The sequence below is a fragment of the Aricia agestis genome, chromosome 7 (genome assembly GCF_905147365.1).
Source record: "Aricia agestis chromosome 7, ilAriAges1.1, whole genome shotgun sequence".
Taxonomy (NCBI): Eukaryota; Metazoa; Arthropoda; class Insecta; order Lepidoptera; family Lycaenidae; genus Aricia; species Aricia agestis.
This window is the reverse complement of record NC_056412.1, coordinates 16,850,685-16,875,286: the sequence shown is the minus strand read 5'-3', so window position 1 is coordinate 16,875,286 and position 24,602 is coordinate 16,850,685. Positions and strand designations below refer to the sequence as shown.

Here is a 24,602-nt window from a genome sequence, read left to right as displayed (position 1 = left end):
GGGTCACCTGATGGAAAGCAACTTCCGTCGCCCATGGACACTCGCAGCATCAGAAGAGCTGCCGGTGCGTTGCCGGCCTTTTAAGAGGGAATAGGGTAATAGGGGAGGGCAGGGATGGGAAGGGAAGGGAAGGGAATAGGCTAGGGAATTGGGCCTCCGGTAAACTCACTCACTCGGCGAAACACAGCGCAAGCGCTGTTTCACGCCGGTTTTCTGTGAGAACGTGGTAATTATCCGGTCGAGCCGGCCCATTCATGCCGAAGCATGGTTTTCAAAAGCTTTCTATTTTGATTTATATTTTCTTCGTGTCTGTGATTTGTTGTATAAAACTGATACCCTTGTGTTATTTTATTATCTAAGCTTACCTAAATATATTATTTTACACAAAGGTTCTTATTTCTTTTCGACGAAAATACAACGCTTTCTGAAAATACCGTTTGCAGGATAAAGATTGATTGATTGATTGAGATATAATTTTGTGTAGTAATCTTGTGTAGAGTTATAAAAATGAATCGCTAAGTGTGTGTGTGTAAGAGCTAATCTCGAAAACGGCTGAACCGATTTCGCTCTTTTTTTTAATTATTTTTAAAATTTCGGAGTCAGGTATTTACGGCGAGATTTTTTTTTAAATTACTGTCAAAATTATATAATTCAAGAATACTCCAGCTATTGACAATTTAAAATTTTATTGATTATGATATTAAATATGATAATAAAATTCAGAATTTATAATGAAAGACATTCAGAACAAAGTCGTATCATTAGTGTAGTAAATTACTACAATTTTAGTAGCCTGTAATTTGTTGCTAATGAGTAATGACAAATTGGCATTAATTGTTACAAGACTTACTATTTGACGACCTCTTTGGCTCAATTGGTTGAGTATGTGGCAGCTCAAGCCGGGGGTCGCGGGTTCGAATCCCGCCGACGGAACAAAAATGTTCAATGCTCCCGGGTCTGGATGTGTATTAAATATGACGTGTATGATATAATTAAATGTATGTATAATATAAAAGTAATAAATATATTTCCGTTGTCTGGTACCTGCAAGACAAATCCTTCAGGTACTCACCACGGGGCCAGACTGACGTGGTGTGAAGCGTCCATAGATATTAATATTAATATTACATTTTCGATGACAATGCTATTCGTGTAATAAAAGGTGCAAGATAACTTTTATTTATCATCATCCTGATATTATCTAAACAGGGTGTAACAAAAATAAGTGATAATACTTTAGGGTGTGTATGTGTTCCTTGTAGAGAGTTCACTGTGAAAGTGGCAGCGCTGAAAGACCAAACATTTTTTTCACTTTTGTATGGGGAAACTCGTGACGCTCGGGCCTTTGCCCATACAAAAGTGAAAAAATTTTTTCATCTTTCAGAGCTGCTACTTTCACAGTGAACTTTCTACAAGGAACACGTACACACCCTAAAGTAATATCACTTATTTTTGTTACACACTGTATAATAAATATTATAACAATAAAAATGAATTTTAAATTCGCGAAAATTAAATCCTCGGCTTAACTGATTTTGCTCATTTTAGTCTTGAAGTATTCGTGGCAGTCTAGGGAAGGGGTAGAAAATAGAAAGTGAAATGAAATGAAACTGTTTTATATTTTCAAAATCGGTTAAAAAAAAACTCTTTCAAAACGTCTGAGGCCCACCACCGATTCGTGAACTAACCCGGCGAGAAGAACCGGCGTAAGAAACTCACAAAAAAAGTGATATGAAGTTTATCGGATCATCTAGTATTAAAATGCTAGTCAATATAAAGTAACATATTATAATAATATTTTTGAGTTACAAGATTAAATTTAGAAAAATAATGTATTTGTTTCTCAGTCACAGACCAGTAAATGAAAAGTATAATATTAATTAATAACTTCAATAACTAAAAATAAACTCAGGAAAATTATTACCGCTTGAAGGATTCACTTCCTGAGCGCCTTAGGTGCTCACAATGATTGAAAATCAAATTACCTAAAGAAATCCACACATTACTTTGTGACACAATGAACAATAGTAGGTATTTACTCCGTTATTATAATAAAAATACCAGAATATTGTCACGGACATATAGTGCCATCTAGCGTCAAACCAGCGAAACTTATCGAGAGAACACCCACAACATAAATCACCTACTTAATACTAGATGGCATGAGGTGCGCAAGTACATACTCGAACCTTCTAGAAAAGTCCAACATTTGTTTACGTGTTTACCTGTTTATTTTGTTTACGTGTTTAGTTGTTTATGTTTATTGTGGTACATTCTCGAGCCTCCTAGAAAGTTTCCACACTTGTTTACTTGTTTACGTGTATCGGGAACTTTCTGGAATTCGTCTCGACATATAAAAAGCCGCAGGTAGACGGCGCGGCAGTTCAGTTCGTTTCGAGCGATCTTCGAGGCGATTTCGGAGTGAACACAAGTGATTAATAGTGAGTGAACCAGTGAAACTTGGCTACGACCTAGGACAGTGATAGTGCTTAGTGTTTTGGACTTAGTGATAAGTGTGTGACCTAATGCTCAGTGTTGTGCTAGTCATAGTGAATAAAGTCTTCAAGAGAGTCACCAGGTCTTTCTCTCCAAATCCTTCGAACCCCAGCACGTAACAATATTATTCACACAAAGTACTACGAGATTGTGTTTTATATGTTGTGTTTGTGTTATAATAACGAAGAATAAAACATAATTATCACTTAATTTATTAATCTCAAAATTTATAACTGTTTTAAAAATACACAATATTAATTAATGTGTTTAATACTTCTTACTTCAAATACCAATCTATCTGTCTATATTATGTAAAAAAATCAAAAAATACTTAGTCCATTGAAATGTTACATGCGCTTTGCATTTATTAGAGGATGCAATTTTATTTTTGGGATATATTTGGGGGGTATCAATACAAGCTTAACCTCAAGCTTGTGGGGTTGCCACCCTTGTCCCCCGGCCGCCCTCTTGAAAAAAAGGGTGTCACCCTTTTTCCCACTATTTTCGCGATAACTCGGAAACTATACGTCTTACAAAAAATTTGTCAGAATATAATTTGTTGCAAATTACTTTGCTTACAAATATGTTTATTTAACTTTTCACAATAAAATAAAAATTAAAAAGTTATAAGCAAAAGGTGAGATTTTTTAAAGCTTACTTTGGATTTCAATGGACTAACTTGCAATTAAAAGGGGCCGATGAGTTTTCATAAACATAGGTATAAGGGTTTTCAGACCACAACGTGACGCGTAGATGCATTAATTCTAAAATTGTATGGATACTATCACGCAATTGAAATTTGTAAAATCCATACCTACATAAAAAATCTAGAAATGCGGCGCGTTGCGGTCTGATTTAACCCTAAATGTAACATTAAAACGAAAACAACTTACCAGATTTAATAAATACACATTAGTGACAGTCCGCATTCGTCTGTTACTGGCTAATGTGGCTATCACGAGACAGTTGCCGGATATTGACAGCAGGAATATCAGGATGTAAGGCGGTAGGACGAAACGCCATTCGTAGGCATTGGTGGTGGCGTTTCGGACCGCGACGAAGGTTTTCGCGGTCGTTATATCTCGCACCTGAAGCAGAGAGCTTATGTTGTACGTGATATTCTGGTACTCCATTTTTGTCACCATTCTGAAACAAGTGAAAGAAGAAATTTAAAACCTAATAAGTATTTATTAAAGACTAGGTGTCGCCCGCAACTCAGTTGTGTTCATTCCGCAACATTTGTTTATCGCGCGGGAACCGTACATTTTTTCGGGATAAAAAGTACTTATCCCGAAAAAATAAGTATATATCCTTTCCCGGGATCCAAAGTACCGCCACACTAAATTTCAGCAAAATCGGTTCAGCAGTTTTGGCGTGATAAGGTGACAAACAAACGGACTTTCGTAGTTATAATTATTATTAGTGGTAGGATAGGATAATAAAGAATATTACAAACATACAAGATACGCGCTAAACACATTACCCTCCTGGCAGTCGGGTAAAAAGAAACGTAATTTTATAGCAAGGAATCATCCTTCATGCATCAGCATTATGCCTAAGAACAGTCTCGATCATAATTATTATTAGCTTTTATATAAAAAAAACTAAGTAAATAAAAAATCGGCTGCCTCTTTTGTCACGGAGAGACACACATACAGATCATAGATATTGTGAGTATGCAATTATAATTCGCATACTTCTAGTCGCATACACACAAACACCGTACCAAAGCCTGGCAACGCCGCACTGGCTGCACGCCGGAGTTTCTTAATTCGGGCACCGCGCTCAAAGCCAGCGATAAAAGCTATGTAATAACTAATAGCTTAAGGCCCAGTAGTCCATAAAATTAGCAGGTCGATGTCTGTCAGTACGAATATCGACGTAAAGGACATTAAAATAACATTCATATCAGCGCGCCTTGTACAGTGGCGGTTACGAGATACGACGCTCGCCGCGTGCCTTGATAATAGGAAATAAGAGAAAAAACCTTTTAAGTATTACACAAATCAAATATATCGAATCGTTTAGGTAAGGTTACGACAAATGTACTACATTTTTTGTTTTTTCTAGAAAGTGTGTAATTTAGCCATAAAATGATAAAACAGCGTTATAACAGCCATCTTTGAGATTATTTTCTATCGAGCAGAATTTTTCAAATTGTGTACTGATATACCTTTGCGTATAGGAAATTTTCTCAATTTTAAAACGGTACTTTTTTATACTTAAATAATGTCATTTCCTTTACAAAAAACATTTAAAAAATCCATTTTACGTAGTTGCATCAACTACAGCGCCTTAATAATAAATTATTCAATATTAATAAAAAAAAATTAATATTAAAATAATTCTTTATATTTAATATTTCAAAATTTTATTTTATATTATATCAACGACTTCTGACATACCTAATAATTGTGTAATGGGTACATCGTGAGGTAACTTGCAAATGTTTCATGTTCAGAATATCATAAAATTTATTCAGTAATTATTTTAAACTACTAACGCAATTATTATTTAACAGGCATTTCTGTAATTAACAACTTTTTATCACGAATATGATTTTACGAAAAAATGTTGTAAAGTTAAAATTGTAATACCCTTGCAAGGGCAAACTAAAAGTGCTTCTTAATAAGTACCTTTTTTTAATGTTTTATTTAATTTGGGATGAGAAAAAAGTATGTATTTTTATGTTAGCGGTTTTTAATTTATATAATATATTAGCTGTGCTCCACGATGTCACCCGCGGTTTTTAATTAAAGTAAAAAAAGGGTATTAACAGTAGATTATTTTTCGTGAATTCATTTTCATTGATTTAACCTGAATAAGATTTTTTCGAATTAAATATAGCCTATTTGTTGATTCCGGAATCGGGATTTCAGATAACTCCTTGCCAAATTTTATCGAAATCGCTCAAGCCGTTTAAGCGTGAAAAAGGAACAAACTCACAAACTCTTGCATTTATAACATTGGTATGATAATAATATTATGATTCTTTTTTCTTGTTTTCCACTTACTTCACTCAAAAGAGAAAGAGTGATATTATGTAGCCTTCCTCGATGAAACTATGTAACACGAAAATATAGTACATTACCTAGCGCAGGAAAATAAGAAATGTTTCAGATCACATCAACAAACATATTAAAGAAAAAATCCATACAGCACAAATTAGCCTCTTTTAATTAACACATTTGGAATATATAATATTTTATACTTTGTTAATTTGTAAGAATAGTAATATTTCATATTATTATATTATAATATTGACGACCTCTGTGGCTCACTGGTGAGCGCGTCGGTAGCTCAAGCCGGGGGTCGCGGGTGCGAATCCCGCCGACGGAACAAAAAAGTTTTCAATGTTCCCGGGTCTGGATGTGTATTAAATATGTGTATGATATAATAAAAATCTTAAATATATATATAGTATAAAAGTATTAAATATATTTCCGTTGTCTGGTACCTGTAACACAAGTCCTTTAGGTACTTAGCACGGGGCCAGACTGACGTGGTGTGAAGCGTCCATAGATATTATTATATTATTATTATATTGTAGTTTATAAGCTAAACATTTGCATGCCCAGTTGGGCAAATGTGATGATACCATTGTGAAATCTACTAACATCTTTAAGTACTATTTTATTGAAATTGAATATTGAATTGAATATTGAATATAAATATTAATATTGTGATCGGAGGCTTTCTTATTTACTACCCATGATGCGTATTAGTTTTCTCATCGACGGAGGCGGAAAACGGCAACATCAGTAAGCGCGGCGGGAAGAAAGTTGACGTTTTCCGCCCGAAGGTGAGAAATTTAAATCGGTTAAAAAATACCATATTATGACGTCCACAAGGCCATTGCGCCAAAATGAGTTAACCGCGCGGGAACCGTACTTTTAGGGATAAAAAGTATCCTATATCCTTTTCACACTCAAAGTATCTCCACATAGCAAATTTTAGCAAAATCGGTTTAGCGGTTTGGGCGTGAAGCGGTAACAGAGTGACAGACACACCTCACCTCTTCATGCAGTCACCTGAGATATACTTTAAGTCCGGGAATAGGATATATAGCTATTTTTAACCGACTTAAAAAAAAAGGCTATCAATTCGACGCGTATGTATGTAATATTTCCAGAACTGTCCAGTTTTTGTATATGTTAATCTATAGCAGCTTCTGAACAAATGTGCCTTTCAAAAGTGCATGTATGTATGTTTTTATGTTTGTGCACGCATCTCTCCGGAACCAGAAGTCCGATTTAAGTGATTCTTTGTTTGTTGTACTAGGTATTGTTCAACATAGGGAATACTGCAAGTTTCATCAAAATCGGTTCAGTAGTTTTTGAGCTAGAGAATTTTAATTCTTAATTAATTACGTACAATGTTAAGTCAGTTTTATCTTTTTAACTACTATTATTTTGCAAAAAAATTATGGTTCCCGCGCAGAGTTGCGGGCATCATCTAGAACAGGGGTCACCAAATGGCGGACCGCGGTCCGCATCCGGACTTGCTCGGTCCGCACCCATTGTGTGCGGACCAAGCATGTTCTTCTTTAAACATTAATTTCAGTCTCGACATACTTGTGAACTTGTAGCAACAAAAATTTTCACTTTTCTCAGTGATACAAATAAACACCTTTGTAATTTCCGTAAGTAGATGTGTGGACCGCGAAGGTCATTTTAAATCTTAGAACGGACCCCGAGCGAAACTAATTGGTGACCCCTGATCTAGAAGTTACACAATTCTTACGACGTGCGCACAATAGCACAAAAGGCTTCTTACAAACCATTACTCGGTCACAGGCGATAGAACACAGAAAATATATTTTGGATACAGAAAATATTTTTATAACAATAGTATTATCTATTGTTATAAAAATATTTTCTGTATCCAAACAAACTAGGCACAATAATATGTCATTTGATACAGTAGGATTTCTATTCAGTATTTTACAACTTAAATAATAATATTATTACTTATACTTATTATATTATAATAATTAAGTATTATATTAATATTATAATTATTATATCTTATACCTTTAAACGAGCAATTCTTGTATATTTATATATAATTGGAATCTCGGAATCGGCTCCAACGATTTTCATGAAATTCAGTATATAGGGGGTTTCGGGGGCGATAAATCGATCTAGCTAGGAATCATTTTCAGAAAATGTCTTTTTATTCGTGTTTTATCGATAATCGATAAACTGAAAAATATAACTCTTCCTGACATCTATTGGCGAATAATAATACTATTATGTTAGCAACTTATTGTTTTAACAACCAGCAGATGGCGTTATTAAGTAACACGAAGTCAATGAGTGTTTGCTATACCGAGCAAAGCTCGGTCATCCAGGTACTTAATATATAATATAACAATATTATTAAGTATAATATATAATAATATAATAACCCCGTGAACTTCGTATATTTTCAAGACTAAAATCAGCCAGATCGGATCAGCCGTCCTCGAGTTTTATCGAGACTAAAAAAAATTAAGTATATTTTTACTCATTTAAATGTAGCGTCATAGCTCAGTCAACAAAGTAGTTGTAGAATGCGTGAGCGGGAACCTAAATAATTTCTGCAGGAACTTATACAGGGTGGTTAAGGACAAAACATACTAAAAGTTCCGACGTCTAGGAGGTGAGCCGGACATAGGTCTAAATTTTTTGTTTTTCGTCAATTACTAAAAAAATATGCGTTGTAGCAAAAAATATTTTATGACGACATTAAAGCTTATTAAATTTTCTATAAATTAGATTTTATACAGTTTTTCCAAATTCTTATCCGTTTTCGAACTACACGCTCAGGAAAAGTAAAAATTAACAAAAGCTTTATTTTAAACTAGACGTACCGCGCGGCTTCGAGCGCGTAAATTAGATATTTCACAGACAAATTAGTCCATAAAAATATAGCCGATAGCCTTCCTTGATAAATGGGTTATCTAACACTGAAAGATTTTTTCAAATCGGACCAGTAGTTCCTGAGATTAGCGCGTTCAAAAAAGCTCTTTCAAATAATTTCCCCCATTTTTTCTACATTTTCCTTTATTTCTTCGCTCCTATTAGTACTATTGTAATAAAATATAACTTATTAACTTTATCGATAAATGGGCTATCTAACACTAAAATAATTTTTTAAATCGGACTAGTAGTTCTTGAGATTAGCGCGTTCAAATAAACTCTTTCAAATAATTTCCTCCCGTTTTTGCCACCTTTTTCTCTATTTGTTCGCTACTATTAGTCTTAGCGTGATAAAATATAACCTTTAGCCTTTCTCGATAAATGAGCTATCTAACACTGAAAGAACTTTTTAAATCGGACCAGTAGTTAGATTAGCGCGTTCAAGCAAACAAACAAACAAACAAGAGTGAGCTCTTGAGGGGTCAGCTCATTTCAAGCAATTCCAGGTGGAAAAATGAAGGTAATATCTTGACGCCAAAAACTATAGACGCATATTTTTTAAGTTATTGACGAAAACAAAAAATTTAGAACTTTGCCCCCCCCCCCCCCCCTCCCCCCTCCCTCCGGCTCACCTCCTAGACGTCAGGACTTTTAGAATGTGTTGTCCTTAACCCAGTTCCCAGTCACGCACTCTATACTTACCCTCTTTTGAGTCATTCGTTAACCGGACTATCAAGGAAATAGATTTTTAGGCAGAAGGCAGTTTTACTTTATTTGGCCTGGTCATTTCAAGGCAATGTTAGTCGTGATCTGTCAGCCGAGCCATAGTCCGATCAAATTACCTATCCCTGCCTATCTGCCCACGATTTAAGTTCTCCGATAGTAAAATCTTCATTCTGCGGGTGCACGGTAGTGCTTTACTAGCTTTTAGTCGTGCTGAGTCGTGCTTAAAATTACCTAAAGTTTCAATTCTGTGACCTGTCAACCAGCTTTCAGGGACTGCTTTTATGCTTCGATAGTACCCGGCTATTATAACGAAGCACAAGAGATTAAAACGCAAAAACTTTTGTAAATTTTCAACCACTAAATATTTGGTATTTTTGCTTCTTAACACTCACAATATTTTATTTTTCAGCAAAATAACTTATATAATATCTACCTTTACTAAGGAAAGAATGCGTGAAAAAAAAATTACTTTAGCTGCACCAATTTTCATGAGAAAAATGTATTGTTAGAATAATGTTTATTTGTTAAAAGAAAAGGAATAATTTCATTTTTTATATATTCGAAATAATTATAATATAATAAAATTCGAATTTTATTATTTGGAAAATCAATACGCTTTACGTGTTTACTTTAATTTTTAGAGTTTCGTACCGAAAGGGTAATTATTATTAATTAATTAATTATTGAAACAACAAGTCAAAGTACAAACAACAAGACAATAATATTACCTTACTAATGAAATTTTCATTTCTTATTGATTGTTACTATTTTTTTTGTGGAATAAATATTTCGCAGATATGTATTTCTCAAAAAAGTCAAAGTTGATTTTGATTTTTTATTTTTTTTTATGAAATAAGGGGGCAAACGAGCAAACGGGTCACCTGATGGAAAGCAACTTCCGTCGCCCATGGACACTTGCAGCATCAGAAGAGCTGCAGGTGCGTTGCCGGCCTTTTAAGAGGGAATAGGGTAATAGGGAAGGGTAGGGATGGGAAGGGAATAGGGGAGGGTAGGGAAGGGAATAGGGTATGGGATTGGGCCTCCGGTAAACTCACTCACCCGGCGAGACACAGCGCAAGCGCTGTTTCACGCCGGTTTTCTGTGAGAACGTGGTACTTCTCCGGTCGAGCCGGCCCATTCGTGCCGAAATATGGCTCTCCCACGTATAAGTATATAATATGGGACTTTTAAATTGGAAACCAAAAGGTTTAATTACTAATTTTTACACTGAGCAAAGGTTTCGAGATATGATTTTTATCTCATTTTATGTAAGAAAAATATTATTTTGTCATTTCTCATCATTAAAAAAAAAATAGCCAGGAGTCAGGACTTATAATGTTGAATGGATTTTAATATATTATTGTATTGCTGTTGATTACAAAAATTAAGTTTTGGAAAATTACAATTCTGTTACAAAAAAAACTTCAGAATAAAGGCTAACGGGTCGTGAAAAAATCTAATTTAACAAAATATTGTGATATAAAAATGCTCACCTTTACATTAATTGATTTTGACGAATAATCCACATGGTCACATGTTGTAGTTTAAGCGTTATTAAAATCCACAGCACTCTCACACACTTACATTTTGTAAAAAAATTAGGAGATTAAAATTGCATCCGAAAAGTTTACTAATAATAACTGTTAACTGTTAAATAATAACTGTTTAACTAATAATTATTATTTGCAAGATTTTTTTATATTGACACATATTTTAATTACACTTTTTTTGACTTTCCGAGATTTTCGAATTTACAATTCGTTTCGTAACACAGTTCCGAGCACACGGGAACAACTTCGGGTTGTTTCGTTCGCTCCGTTGTTCGGGAAAGCCGTAACAAAACTGCCAGTCCAACTCCCACAAGACACAATACGCATGCGTTCAACTCTATAATTGAGTATGTTTGTAAACACAAACTTTGAAAACGCAACATCGAAAACCTTTATTTTTTTACTATTTCCATGAATTTTTAAAGAGTTCTACTATATTATATTTTTTGAAAATATAAGGCTCATTAGTTTTTTCCGGCGGTCGGGCAAGAGCTAGTAAAATAGACGGTTTTCCAAAGGAACGATGTACTTTTTAGCTATAAAAGTACACTTTGTTATACATTTTTATGTTTAGTTTTATCACCTTCTAACTAACCTTGTTATAAAAAATATTATTAAACTTCCTAAAAATTTTAGAAAAATCAAGTAGGTAAGTACTTGAAATAATAACGAAAATGTTTGCATATTAGCCTAGTAAACAAATGCCCAAAATGGCGGTCTGCTTGGAAAAGTCGAAAGCAGAAAATTTAACTTTGGTACTTTAGTAAAAGTTTAAAGTAGTTAGGAGATAAACATACTAAAAGTCTTGACCCCTCCGAGGTGAGTTTGAGGGGGGGGGGGGGGGGTAAAGAAGGTCCCGTTGTTTGGTTTTTTGCTTACTCATCAAAAAAGGTGCTTCGTACGAAATTCTCTTCTGCTATATAATAAAAGCTAATTAAATTCTCTACAACTTCGTCCTTTACACTTTACTGAGACTTTGATGTCTGTCCGTCTTCCTGACCATCTGTCTGTCCGTCTTCCTGACCATCTGTCTGTCCATCTGTCTGTCCGTCTGTTTGTCCGTCTGTCTGTCCGTCTGTCTGTCCTTCTGTATGTCCGTCTGTCTGTCTCCAGGCTGTAATTCAAGAACGATAATAGCTAGAGACTTGAAATTTTTAGAGATTATGTATTTCTGTTGCCGCTATAACAATAAGTACTAAAAACAAAATAAATTAAATATTTTAGGGGGGCTCTCATACAACAAACTTGCTTTTCTCATACAAAAAACAATAAAATGTTGAATATCGAACCTTTGCCTGATTTTTTCGTTTAATATCACTTTGGAGAAATTGTTTATAAATAGCAAATTAGCGCATGGTGCAATAATAAAGGGTGTTTTTTTTATTTCTTAAGAAAAATAAAACACTCTGTATTATTGCACCATTCACTAGTATTGCTTATTATAAACAAATTCTCCAAGGTAACGATGTACGGTTAAATCCAGGAAAGGTTAGATTTTTAAGGTTTTATTGTTTTCTCGTATACTTCTTAAAAATATGAAACAATATATTAAAATACAACACTTTCCTCAAGTTTGCCATAATATACGATTACTTTGCAGAAGTCATTCCTTACCAGCAACACAATAAATTGTTTTTATGTTATTTTTTTTCTTACCTGCTATTCATTAACTTTTTTCTGCCATGGTTTAGAGATTTTTCGTCTTACAATAAAATCAACTTTTCAAGCCCTTTCATTTGGCATTATGTCTCAAAGTGCTACATAAGTTTGGACATAGTGCCCCTCTTTCTTTAAAAATTAATTATTTATTATTTATTTTATTTAAATTTTATTTTTAATTATTAAAGTATTTTGTGAACATTTCAGCCTACCTTATACCATGATAGATATCGAGCAAAAAATTGCAAAAAAAATCAAGTTTGTTGTATGAGAGCCCCCCTAAAATATTTAATTTCTTTTGTTTTTAGTATTTATTGTTATAGCGGCAACAGAAATACACCATCTCTGAAAATTTCAACTCTCTAGCTATTATCGTTCTTGAGTTATATCCGAAGACAGACAGACGGACAGACAGAAGGACAGACAGATGGACAGACGGACGGACAAACAGACGGACAGACAGATGGACAGACAGACGGTCAGGAAGACGGACAGACATTAAAGTCTCAGTATAGGGTTCCGTTTTTACCCTTTGGGTACGAAACCCTAAAAAACACACTCGGCCAATTTTAGAAGCTCATAGCGAGGCAATGATTGGAGATAGATAGAAAGTGTAAAGAACAAAGCTATAGAGAATTTAATTAGCTTTTATTGTGTAGTACAAAAGAATTTCGTACGAAGCACCGTTTTTGATGAGTAAGCAAAAAACCAAAAAAACGGGACCTTCTTTGCCCCCCCTCCCTCGAGCTCACCTCTGAGGGGTCAGGACTTTTAGTATTTAGTAGTGTATATATAATAATACTTCTTAACGCGAGCGAAGCCGCGGGCAAAAGCTCGTCTATATATATATATATATATATATATATATATATGTATATATATATATATATATATATAAAAATGGATTTTCAATTGTGTTAGTAACGCTAAAACTCGAAAACGGCTGAACGGATTGGGCTAATTTTAGTCTTAAAATATTTGTAGAAGTCCAGGGAAGGTTTTAAAGTGACACAAAGTTCACCGGGACAGCTAGTATATTATAATTCCGTTGTCTGGTACCAGTAACACAAGTCCTTCAGGTACTTAGCACGGGCCAGACTGACGTAGTGTAAAGCGTCTATAGATATTAGATATTATATTATTATCATACAAAATATGTAAATAAAAAAATAAAATTTCAACAGAAAACATTTTTAGTTTATTATATTTTTATTAGTACAGGTTAAAAATTCAAGCTCGAAGTCAAATCATATTAGGTCTTACATATTTTTACGAAGGTAGATACATAGTGCGTTTCATGCCATTGACTGTCATTAGGATAGGTTGTTCGTTACCTGGACGAACCTTGACCTGACCTACGGGGAAAAATCTGCTCGAAAATGTCACTTCTCCTCGACCACAGAATAGTTCAATAGAACTGGTATCGATGAAAATATCCCATACCAAAACTGGAGAAGCTTTCCAGGTTGTTCTTCGAATATTGTCATCGCCGCCACGATCGAGGGTTACAAGACTACGCTTAGCATCGTAACTCAGAACAACTCTCCTTGTTTCATCCTCAGATTCAATATACAAAGTGAAATTCTTATTTGCATGTGCAATCACTTTAATTTCTCCGATATTATCTTGCAACGAAACAACTGTGTTTTGACTTGCTATCCCACTGTACGCGGTCTTACCGAGGGCCTTAGATATTTCAGTAACCGGTTTCTGCAAAATTGTTCCTTGTTTTGTAAGCGTCAATACTCGTGGCAATGTCATCTGCCCAGTGAAACCGTCGGCCTTTTCCGGATATTGAGTTTCCCACATATCAAACCAGCCGACTACGATTCTTTCTCCTCTTTTATTGACAATTGTTTGTGACGCATAGAAATCATGTCCGTGGTCTATTTCTCTAAATACACCATCCGTTTTATAAGCGTGGGTATTATAATCAAAATCACCAACTAAATACCCAGTTTGGTAAAGATTTTTGTATTTATCACCTTCAGGTGCCATACCTTGAGGTGAAAATAGTAAAACATATTTGCCATTTAATTCAAAAAAGTCAGGGCATTCCCACATATAACCTTGAGTGCCGTTTGATTCAGCCAGTACGGATTCTTCTTTCCAGTTGTATTTATCTTTAGAAGAATAGAGAAGAGCTCTTCCAGTAGCATCACCTTTACTATTTTTATAAGAGTTTCCTAAAACCATGTAATAAGTGTCTCCATGTTTCCACACTTTTGGGTCTCTGAAATCTGGTTGCCTATCCGCTCCTTCAATAATAGGATTTTTTTCATACTTTACCAAGTTAACACCATCTGTGCTTATTGCCAGTGCCTGTGTATTTGCATGATCTGGATTTTCCCCTGGCATATTTACGTTCCCAGTATAATAGAAGTAGATTGTATCACCTTCTACGTAGGCACTTCCAGAGAATACTCCTGATTTATCGTAAGGCTGATCCGGATACATTGCCACTCCCAGGTCTTCCCAATGGAAGAGATCCGGACTTTTTGCATGTCCCCAATGCACTGTTTCAGATGTCAAACTACTATCTGGGTTGTATTGGTAAAACAAGTGGTATTCACCTTTGAACATTGCGAAACCATTGGGATCGTTCATCCAGCCTTTTGGCGGAGCCAGATGATAACGCGGATAATACCGGTCGCTGATTAGCCCATTTACTCCAACACTTGCACAAAAAATAATTATTTTTAAGTACTTATACAACATTTTGGTCTACTAATAATTTATGCAGTTAGTGGAGAAATACAAACAACGATGTATCGTCCTCTAGTTCGTCTCCAGCTTATTTATGCGGATGAATTCGTGTCTAATTATAATATTCTCTTTCATTTATTAAATACGTTGTCTATTAGCGTGTGTCTTTTCAATAATATATAACAAAGAATGTATTATTTCTATTGTCAAATTATTTTTCCGCTTCATTTGTAATGGTGACCATATTTTTCATTATTATACATACTAGCTATTTGACCGAGCTTCGCTTGGTATTCGATAAGACACGAATAAAATTACATTTTCTAAAAATAATGCCTAGCTAGATCGATATATCGTCCCCGAAACCCCCGATATAATAATATAATATCCCCTAAAGATATATATATATCTGTGTGTGGCGCTTGGATGTAAGTGGCGCTTCAGCGAATATCAGTACTAACTTTAAAAATTTAGAGCCTGGAAAAGTCGCTAACCTCCAAAAAACTACCATCACTTCATATATTTCTTAACAGCAATTTGCTTACCATCCATTATTGTCTCTTATCAGCTGGTACTTTATTCTTAACGTCCAAAATGAACCAACATGACCTGGTTAAATAAGCTAAAGTGTTTTAAGATATTTTAAAATGTAGTAATCGAATACTTAAGTACAAGCAATTCAATTAAATGACTGTTTCTTTTCTTAGCGACCTGAAAACAAATGAAATTTTTGACGTATAATTTCCTGTTTTAGTCTTGTCGTCATCAAGTATCAACACATTTCTCGTCAACTGATTCGTTAACAGTGCTTTTCGTAATATGCTTAGGTGACGATGGTTTTGAAGGGGTAGATGATTTATTAACAGATGTTTCCGGTGACAATATTTCAGCATTACCACAAATCTTGTCAATTGACTCTTCATAGGCAGCTTTACTTATCCTTGCAGGTGAAGATGGTTTAGAAGAAGTACTTGATTCCTTCTCTGTTATCTTCAAGATCGTATTACAAGTGTAACTTACTGGAGCAAGTTTTCTCAAGTATATTTACACATTTGAAACACTTGTATAGGCCATCTTAGCCTATACTGCGCCTATAATCTCGTTCTATACATGACCATAAGTCAACTTATAAGAACGTCTACTACAAGCCCAAACGAACTCCGTGTAACGTGTAAGCCTGGTAGTAAAAACTGGAACCACTAAGAGAGAGTTACTAGTGCTGCAAGCCTATAAACTGTGCACTTTTTTTATTAAATAAGGGGGCAAATGAGCCAAAGGGTCACCTGATGGAAAGCAACTTCCATCGCCCATGGACACTCGCAGTATCAGAAGGGCTGCAGGTGCGTTGCCGGCCTTTTAAGAGGGAATAGGGTAATAGGGGAGGGTAGGGATGGGAAGGGAAGGGTAAAGGGGAGGGTAGGGAAGTGAATAAGGTAGGGGATTGGGCCTCCGGTAAACTACTCACTCGGCGAAACACAGCGCAAGCGCTGTTTCACGCCGGTTTTCTGTGAGAACGTGCTATTTCTCCGATCGAGCCGGCCCATTCGTGCCAAAACATGGCTCTCCCACGTAAAAGGACTATAGGAGAACTTTTTTACTTAGGTGATACAGTATTCTAAGTCTGAAGTCCATTTATAAAGTCTTGAATTTAGCATTATTTTCGCTATTGTCACTTCGATAAATGCTATCTATATTCGATTAAAATATCTGAAATCACAGGAACTAAAAAAATATACAGGTAAAAATGATTAAAACGCAGCATTTTCCTCTTATCAGTAGACACTTTTGACTTAACAATATCTTTATTGAAATAACCAGAGGACCTTTTCGCTTAGCCGACATAGCTTAACTTTTGAGAGAAAGCAAAAATTGCTGATGTGGCATAGTAAACAATACGAGCTAGTGGAATAATCGCTTAAGTGTTATTCATACTCCAAATAAGTAATGGAAAAATAACTTGAGCGACATACGTGTAAAAAAGACCGTTTTATACGTCGTTCAGTGAAAAGATTTATAAAATAATGCCAATTTTCATTTACCACAAAATTACTCTGATTGCTTTGAAACCCCGATATATATATTTGGAATCAGCAATTTTTTCTGCGTTGAACGCAGAAAAAATTGCTGATTCCAAATATATATACTCTATATGAACAAAATGGCGCTTCAGCGACTTTTCCTTTTCAGTGTCGATATATATTACTCATTTAAAGATAGGAGATATTATAGTAAGTAACTAACTGTTTAGTGATAGATGTAATATATATTTTTTGAATTGTATTTGTGTTTAACAAAATAAAGCAACGGGGGAGAAAAACATGCCCCTTAAGAGGGTGACTAACCCAAAAAATCAAACATCGTCCTTCTCTCTTCACACTCACGCCCGTCTTTCATATGCCAGGTGAAAAAGGACGACGCGGATTCATCGCCAAATAAGTTTTTTCTCAATAACTCGATAAATATACAACATTTTAAAAATCCGCTAGGTTGGTTTCTCAATGATAAAATTTTATACAATGTGTTAAAAATTAACTTAGTTCAATGCACGGTTATGGCAATAAATGAAAAATTCGTGAAAATTAGATGCATCTTTGTGATTCTTTTCTATCGAGAAAATTTTAAGGTATCGTGTCTTTGTTCAGATCGAATTCTTGGAAATATAATGTAGTATCTAATTTTAGAAAATGAAACAATTCGGGGCTTATTTTCAAGTATAAAAATGAATTATAAAATCGAAAATTTTGGGTAAGTCGCCCCCAACACAGTAGCAGTTAGCGTATCCAGTTTTTACCCTTGAGCTACTTTAAGAAACATATCAATCAAATACACATATTGTTATTATTTTAACTCGAGAATATATAAATAAATCGGTGTAAAAATTAATAACTAACAAGTTGTATTTAATTATGTAGTAGTATTTTAAGTGTTAGAATAATTACTATTACTAATTTATTTTTGTTTCTTTTTCAGTGTGCACGTCGAGGCGAACAGAACATTTTATCCTTTATACCACTTGGCTCCACCATTTGGCTGGATGAATGATCCCAATGGTTTCTCAATATACAACGATTATATTGAATTGTTTTATCAATTTAATCCCGACAGTAGTTTCGATCCTGGTATAGCTCACTGGCGTCAAGCCAGAAGCAAGGATTATGTTTACTGGGAAGATCTCGGCATAGCCTTATACCCTGATACATCCTACGATAAAGATGGCGTATTTACTGGTAGTGCCCTGGTTGAAAATAAAACCATGTATTTATTTTACACCGGTAATATAAATTTGTCAGGCAATCCTGATCACGTACAAGCTCCGGCATTGGCCACTAGCACCAATGGAGTGAATTTTTACGAAATACGAAAAGAACCCAATTATAAACTCGTCCATTAATGTACCTAATATACGCGATCCTAAAGTTTGGAAACACAATGGAACCTATTTTATGGTTCTAGGAAATTCATATGATAATAATACACTTGGACGAGTACTCCTGTATGTTTCTAATGACAAAATTAATTGGAAGGAGGTATCCGTCTTGGCAAAATCAGATGGGGAACTAGGCTACATGTGGGAATGTCCCGACTTTTTCGAACTAAACGGTCTGTTTGTTTTGCTCTTTTCACCACAAGGTATCAAACCGCAAGGGGATAAATACAGAAACCTTTATCAAGTCGGATACCTAGTAGGAAAGTTTGACTACAGCACGAAACAATTTACCATCATCTACAAATTCAAAGAACTCGACCACGGCCATGACTTCTACGCTACACAAACGCTATTAAATCATAAAAAAGAAAGAATTATGATAGCATGGCTTGATATGTGGGAAAGGAATTATCCTGAACAGGAGCAAGGATTTAACGGACAAATGATAATACCTAGGATACTCACTCTTTCGCCAAAAGGATATTTAATTCAGAAACCAGTAAGAGAAATTTCTAACGCCCGAGGTAGAACAATATTTACGGGCATAGCGAGAAGAAATACTTCCATCAAGCTGAATAATAATGCAGCCGAGATAACAATTATAGCTAATGCGAAAAAAGATTTCGTTCTGTATCTAGAAACGCAGAAACAGTTAAAGAATGTCACTCTTAATTTTAACGTGAGGAATGCAACTGTAACTTTGGATCGAGGTGGGGACGACGGTGTTAGGAGAACAACGTGGAAGCCTTCCGGGGCTATATTCAAATGGACGATTTACGTGGACTCCAGCTCGATAGAATTATTTTGTGGTGAAGGAGAAGTGACTTTCTCGAGCAGATTTTTCCCGAATGGACAGGTCTATGTTCGAGTTGGCGAGAAAAGTCTAGCAATATCGTTGAAGATAATCGACATGAAAAAAACTTTGTATACGAAAACATATTAGTTTTTTTGAAGATGTCTTATATTTTGATCTGATTGTGTAATATTCATGGAATAATAATTATTTAAAACAAAATGTTATCTTGTTGTTTGAAATTTTGCCAACTCAGTAGTCGATAACATGGGAACATGCAGGAAATGAAAAAGTATACAGTTATCCAATATCCATTTATTTAATTATATTTTCTATACATCTATGTACAAACAATATAATATTAAAATCATATTTACACATCAAATAAAATTACCAAATGCAAATCATTTCTATGTCCTAGTCTCAGTCTATGCAGTCTTCGCATTTCTAGTCTGACAAAATATACAATACGGAGTTTGTGTAAAAATATTTTCACCAACCGCCCCTCATGCTATCGGTCTTTTAGGGATATTAATTATTTCTCAGAACGCTGGTAATTTTCACTAATGCCTGTGTATCATCTCATTTTTAAAAACCTAAACTTAGGTGTGATAAAAACTTTGGTGGAATCTTAGGATTTATGGCTGCAAGAGGAGGCGGTACAGGAAAACGAACAAAAACTACTACATGATTAGGTAAGGCACTATTTAAAACATACACCATAACTTATTTAAAACGGCTACAGCTGCACGCAAAACAATGTACATTGTAATGCAAAACATACATTGTTCTCTATGAAGACAACAACATCAGTGATGGTAATAATTGCCATCACTGATGTTGTTGTTTGCATTATTGGTAATTATTATTGTAGAACCGTGAATGTAAACTTACACTTTAGTTAAACCCTGTATCTTTACGTGTCTTTTATTTTACATTATATAATAATGTTCTTATAATAATTATTATTATAGTACAACAAACAAGTTTAAAGTTAACGATGAATTGTATTTTGACATGACTTGATTGAAAACACTCCTACAAGGATATTGTGGCAGTCGATTGACATTGTCATGGGAAGCGAGGTAACAGTGACTCAAAATGTCACTTGCGATGGCTTCTATTTCGGCCAATTAATGTAAAAACTTGGACGATATTCACTGGGTTACAAGCTACCTAATTATCACATGACACTTTACAAGATGGCGATCGGAACATAATAATATTAGGATGAGAACTGTTCAGTTAAATATAATAATATTTTGTATCCTGACAATGATCTATATAGAAGAGATAATTTTACTACAAATACTAGTTGCACCAATATAATTTATTGGTGTTCAAATTATTGTTTCTTTTTTATCCAGCACACTGACAAACATTTGTTTAAAAACATAATTAAAAATGCTAAAGGGGAAATTAACTGTACAATTTAATTTCTACGTCAAAGTACTGTTAAGATGTCTTTCCGTTTCTCTTGACCCTAGCATGCCTATTATCGAAACGTAGGAACCGGAGAACAGAGCGATGATAGACACGATAATGATGATGATGTTCTTGATGAGCACGTGGTTGAATCTGCCGAGACCCCTGTCCCATCTGTAGACGATTTCGATGACGGCGGGGGTGAAAAGACCAAGTGTGGAAAAAAAGACGGCGCCCACGAGACTAATCACCATCTCCAGATTTGGGAAAGCGGCCGCTATGCACACTGAAAAGGAGAAAATGTTGTTAATATGAGTATTGAATATTATTCCAATCATATATTATTATTATTATTTCAAATTCAATTGTTGATTTAGAAATTATTGAACATTCGATATTTTAAAAATCTAAAATTGGATTTGCGTAAATTGTTATTTGTGTGTTCCGAAAAATAACCCAGTACCTATACTGGGCAGTTTTCATGACGTCATGAAGCTACGCCGCCCGTGCTGCTGATTCGTTCTGGAATGTATTTGGCTAGTGCACTAACGTTTATGACTTTGTTGAGATGTCATGTAAATATTACGTTATAATACCACTAGATGACGCCCGCAACTCCGTTGCGCCAAAATTCGTTTATCGAGTGGGAACCGTACATTTTTCCGGGATAAAAACTATCCTATGTCGTTTCTCGAGACTCAAAGTATCTCCACGCCAAATTTCAGCAAAATCGGTTCAGTGGTTTGAGCGTGAAGAGGTAACAGACAGACAGACACACTTTCGCGTTTATAACATTAGTATGGATATGGATACGTGACACACTACATTATCTTACCAGTGCAAAACGACATGCTAGGTTAAACTTCGGAACTCACGCAATAAGCGTCGCAAGTGATATTAATACAATAGTTAGCGGCTTAGGGTCAGATATTAGGCTACTTGACCTATATTCAATTTCATTAAACAATTAATGCATATTTCCAGTAGAACTTGGCCTAGGAAACCGTATTTCACCCTTATCATCAAATAAAAGCTTATGATTGATAAATAAAATCGATTTTGAAAATATGATTTTATGAAAATAGGATTTGTACTGACGAAAACGCTTTTGCGGTACTTCCGATTAGGGTTGTTGAGGAAGTGATTATGAGGAAGAGGAGGAGGAAGAGGAATTGTCACGCGCAAATTTAGAGGATGCGGATGAGGAAGAGGATATTTTTTGAGGAAGAGGATGCGGATGAGGAAGCGGATGAGGAATGGGATGATAGGAAATTATAAATACTAGCGGACCCAAACCAAAAGCCTTTGTCCAGTCTGTACATAACTAGGTACATACATTACACAAAAAAATAATTAAAAGGGAATTTTCCAGTGAACCAAACTATGAATCTAAACCATTCTCAAAACACACACAATAAAGAATCATCAAAATCGGTCCAGAAGTTAAAGAGGAGCTCAGTAACATATACACAACACACGCACACAAAAATAATCGGCCAAGTGAGAGTCGGACTCGCGCACGGAGGACTTTGTGAAAATTTTAAGTGCGTACCTGTTGCCATTATTGATTACGAGCAAAAAAGGCCAAAAAAAATCAAGTTTGTTGTATGGGAGCCCCCCTAAAATATTCATTTATTTTGTTTTTAGTATTTGTTGTTATAGCGGCAACAAAAATACACAATCTGTGAAAATTTCAGAAGGCTAGCTATAGCTATTCTTGAGATACAGCCTGGAGACAGACAGACGGACAGACATTGAAGTCTCAGTAATAGGGTCCCGTTTTTACCCTTTGGGTACGGAACCCTAAAAAGATGAGTGAATGATACAATTCTCGCGCTCTGGCGTGTGCGTTGCTATGATTGGATACGCGACGCGCATGCGCAGTGAAATTCCTCATAAATTCCTTTTGATTGACGACCTCTGTGGCTCAGTTGGTGGGCTGTTGGCAGCTCAAGCCGGAGTTCGCGGGTTCGAATCCCGCCGACGGAACAAAAAGTTTTCAAAGTTCCTGGGTCATGGATGTGTATTAAATATGTGCATTATACAATAAAAATCTTAAATATATGCATAGTATAAAAGTATTAAATATATTTCCGTTGTCTGGTACCCGTAACACAAGTCCTTCGGGTACTTAGCACGGGGCCAGACTGACGTGGTGTGAAGCGTCCATAGATATTATTATTATTATTCCTATTAAATTTTGAGGAAGCAATAGCGGAAGAGGTTTTTTTTATTTTTATTTATGAGGATGCGGTAACGGTTGAGGAACCCAAAATATTGCGGAATTTCCTCATTATGATGAAGCGGAAGAGGAATCCTCAGCAACCCTACTTCCGATTTGGATGTGACGTCATCAGACTCGTAATTTAATATCTTTTATTAATTGCGAATTACGCACGGACCTAAAGGAGAATGCTGATGCAGCCACACGTGCCCAGTCAACGCCATCGTCTTCGAGGAAACACATCAGTAGTTTCAGCAAAACCGCGTTTTCGTAATTATTCATATTCTATCAAAAATTGTCATTCCATTTCGGTCTAGGATCGATCGCGGACAAAGGTCGGACGGCCACTGATGGAGTTGCGGTGGGTGTGTCGTGCCCGTGGCTTCGTCTTGGGTGGCGAGAGGAGCGTCGCAGAGTTTTAGTGGGTAGGGTCGCGGCACATACCATCTTTGCCGCGACGAGCCCCACATATCCGCAGCGGGAGTCCCCATCCCCTGCGTCGAATGCGTTAATGCATTTCACTGCGTGAAAAAAAAAAAAAAAAAAAAAAAAAAGGATCGATCGCGGAACAATTATTGTAAATTAAATATAAGTTAGTTTAATAAATTTCTTAAATAATTTTTGTTTTTTTTTTTGGAAGCCCAGGCTGCCGAATTCGTAATACGCGCTTGTTAAATGTAAGTATATTTGTACATAAATAATAATTATAAGCCTAGAAAGATTTGTAAAATATATTTTCTTGAATAATTCAAATAAAACATCAGTTTCATATAATATTGTCTCCATTTATTGTAGACGGGAAACGAAATGGCCAAAACTTTTCTCCAAAAGTTTTCAACATTACAAATGATTTCTAATTTCTTATTTAATTCTTTTATAATTTTTGGGCACTTTTAGACTCGTACATTTAGCACATAAAAAAATGTTCAATAAAAAGAGTTTAAAATCCAAAACGTATGACGTCACACTTTGGCGGACAGTGTTTTCGGCGTCATTTATAAGGCATATTTTTCAATCAACATTTTTATGGGTTTCTACTGTGTAAAATATTAAAATATTAGTTTTTTTTTGTGAAAATGAATGATTAAGAAGCGATAAGCATGAAGAAAAAAATTAGGTCAAGTAGCCTATTATGGGTCGACCCAAAAGTTCACAATAAATTTATAATTGATATTACTTGATTCGTCGCGTTTTAAGTGTAATCTTTCCTAACATTGCCAATTTTAGATACAAATAAGAATAGAATTACATCTATTTTAAGGAACAAACTTTCGATAAGGTGGACAATACCACGAAGTAGTCCTAAAAGTGTTTCTAGACAGTTTATGTCTAGTGTAAGTAATATCTTGTTAAAGTTGAACTATAAAATTTGCAACGAATAAGTCAGTTTGTTTGTAACTTTAAGTAACTTTCGTTACAATTACAAGTCGTACTTCGAGTTACATAATCAGGTGAAAAATACAGCAACTGTGTCAGGAGCTGAAGACTTACTTATAAACATTAGTTTAATATATAAACACTATGTACACAGAGGTTATACGAGTAGTTAAATAATGTTTTGTCGTTGTCTAAAACGTTGCTCTTGCTTTGATAAAAAATTAAGCATTTTTTAAATAAAACCCTCTGTGTACGCAGTATTTCTTTATTAATAAGAAGGTAAAATATTTTTTTTATTTTAAAGGTGAATAAAAAA

At 35.1% G+C, this 24,602-nt stretch overlaps 3 protein-coding genes and 1 pseudogene across 4 annotated transcripts in view; 1 reads left to right on the top strand and 3 right to left on the bottom strand.

The window, feature by feature from the left end:
- The window catches only part of LOC121728735 (cholecystokinin receptor type A-like), a 79,953-nt gene extending 69,193 nt beyond the window's left edge, over positions 1 to 10,760 (bottom strand). The window contains exons 1-2 of the mRNA XM_042116975.1: positions 10,619 to 10,760; positions 3,390 to 3,642 (exon numbers count right to left, since the gene is read on the bottom strand). Coding sequence (XP_041972909.1) covers positions 3,390 to 3,641 — 252 coding nt within the window. The 5' untranslated portion in view covers position 3,642; positions 10,619 to 10,760. The remainder of the gene's footprint in view (positions 1 to 3,389; positions 3,643 to 10,618) is intronic.
- Positions 10,761 to 13,509: 2,749 nt separating this feature from the next.
- Positions 13,510 to 15,116, bottom strand: LOC121728664 (sucrose-6-phosphate hydrolase-like). The gene has a single exon (XM_042116889.1). It carries the CDS (start codon positions 15,050 to 15,052, stop codon positions 13,604 to 13,606), a length of 1,449 nt encoding a protein of 482 aa, XP_041972823.1. The 5' UTR covers positions 15,053 to 15,116; the 3' UTR covers positions 13,510 to 13,603.
- A 528-nt stretch (positions 15,117 to 15,644) lies between these two features.
- LOC121729107 lies at positions 15,645 to 19,410 on the top strand (annotated as a pseudogene).
- Positions 19,411 to 20,668: 1,258 nt separating this feature from the next.
- LOC121728665 (proton-coupled amino acid transporter-like protein pathetic) overlaps positions 20,669 to 24,602 on the bottom strand; it is a 59,703-nt gene continuing 55,769 nt past the window's right edge. For both annotated transcript variants that reach the window (XM_042116891.1, XM_042116890.1), the window contains exon 10: positions 20,669 to 20,971. In XM_042116891.1, coding sequence (XP_041972825.1) covers positions 20,700 to 20,971 — 272 coding nt within the window. In that variant the 3' untranslated portion in view covers positions 20,669 to 20,699. The remainder of the gene's footprint in view (positions 20,972 to 24,602) is intronic.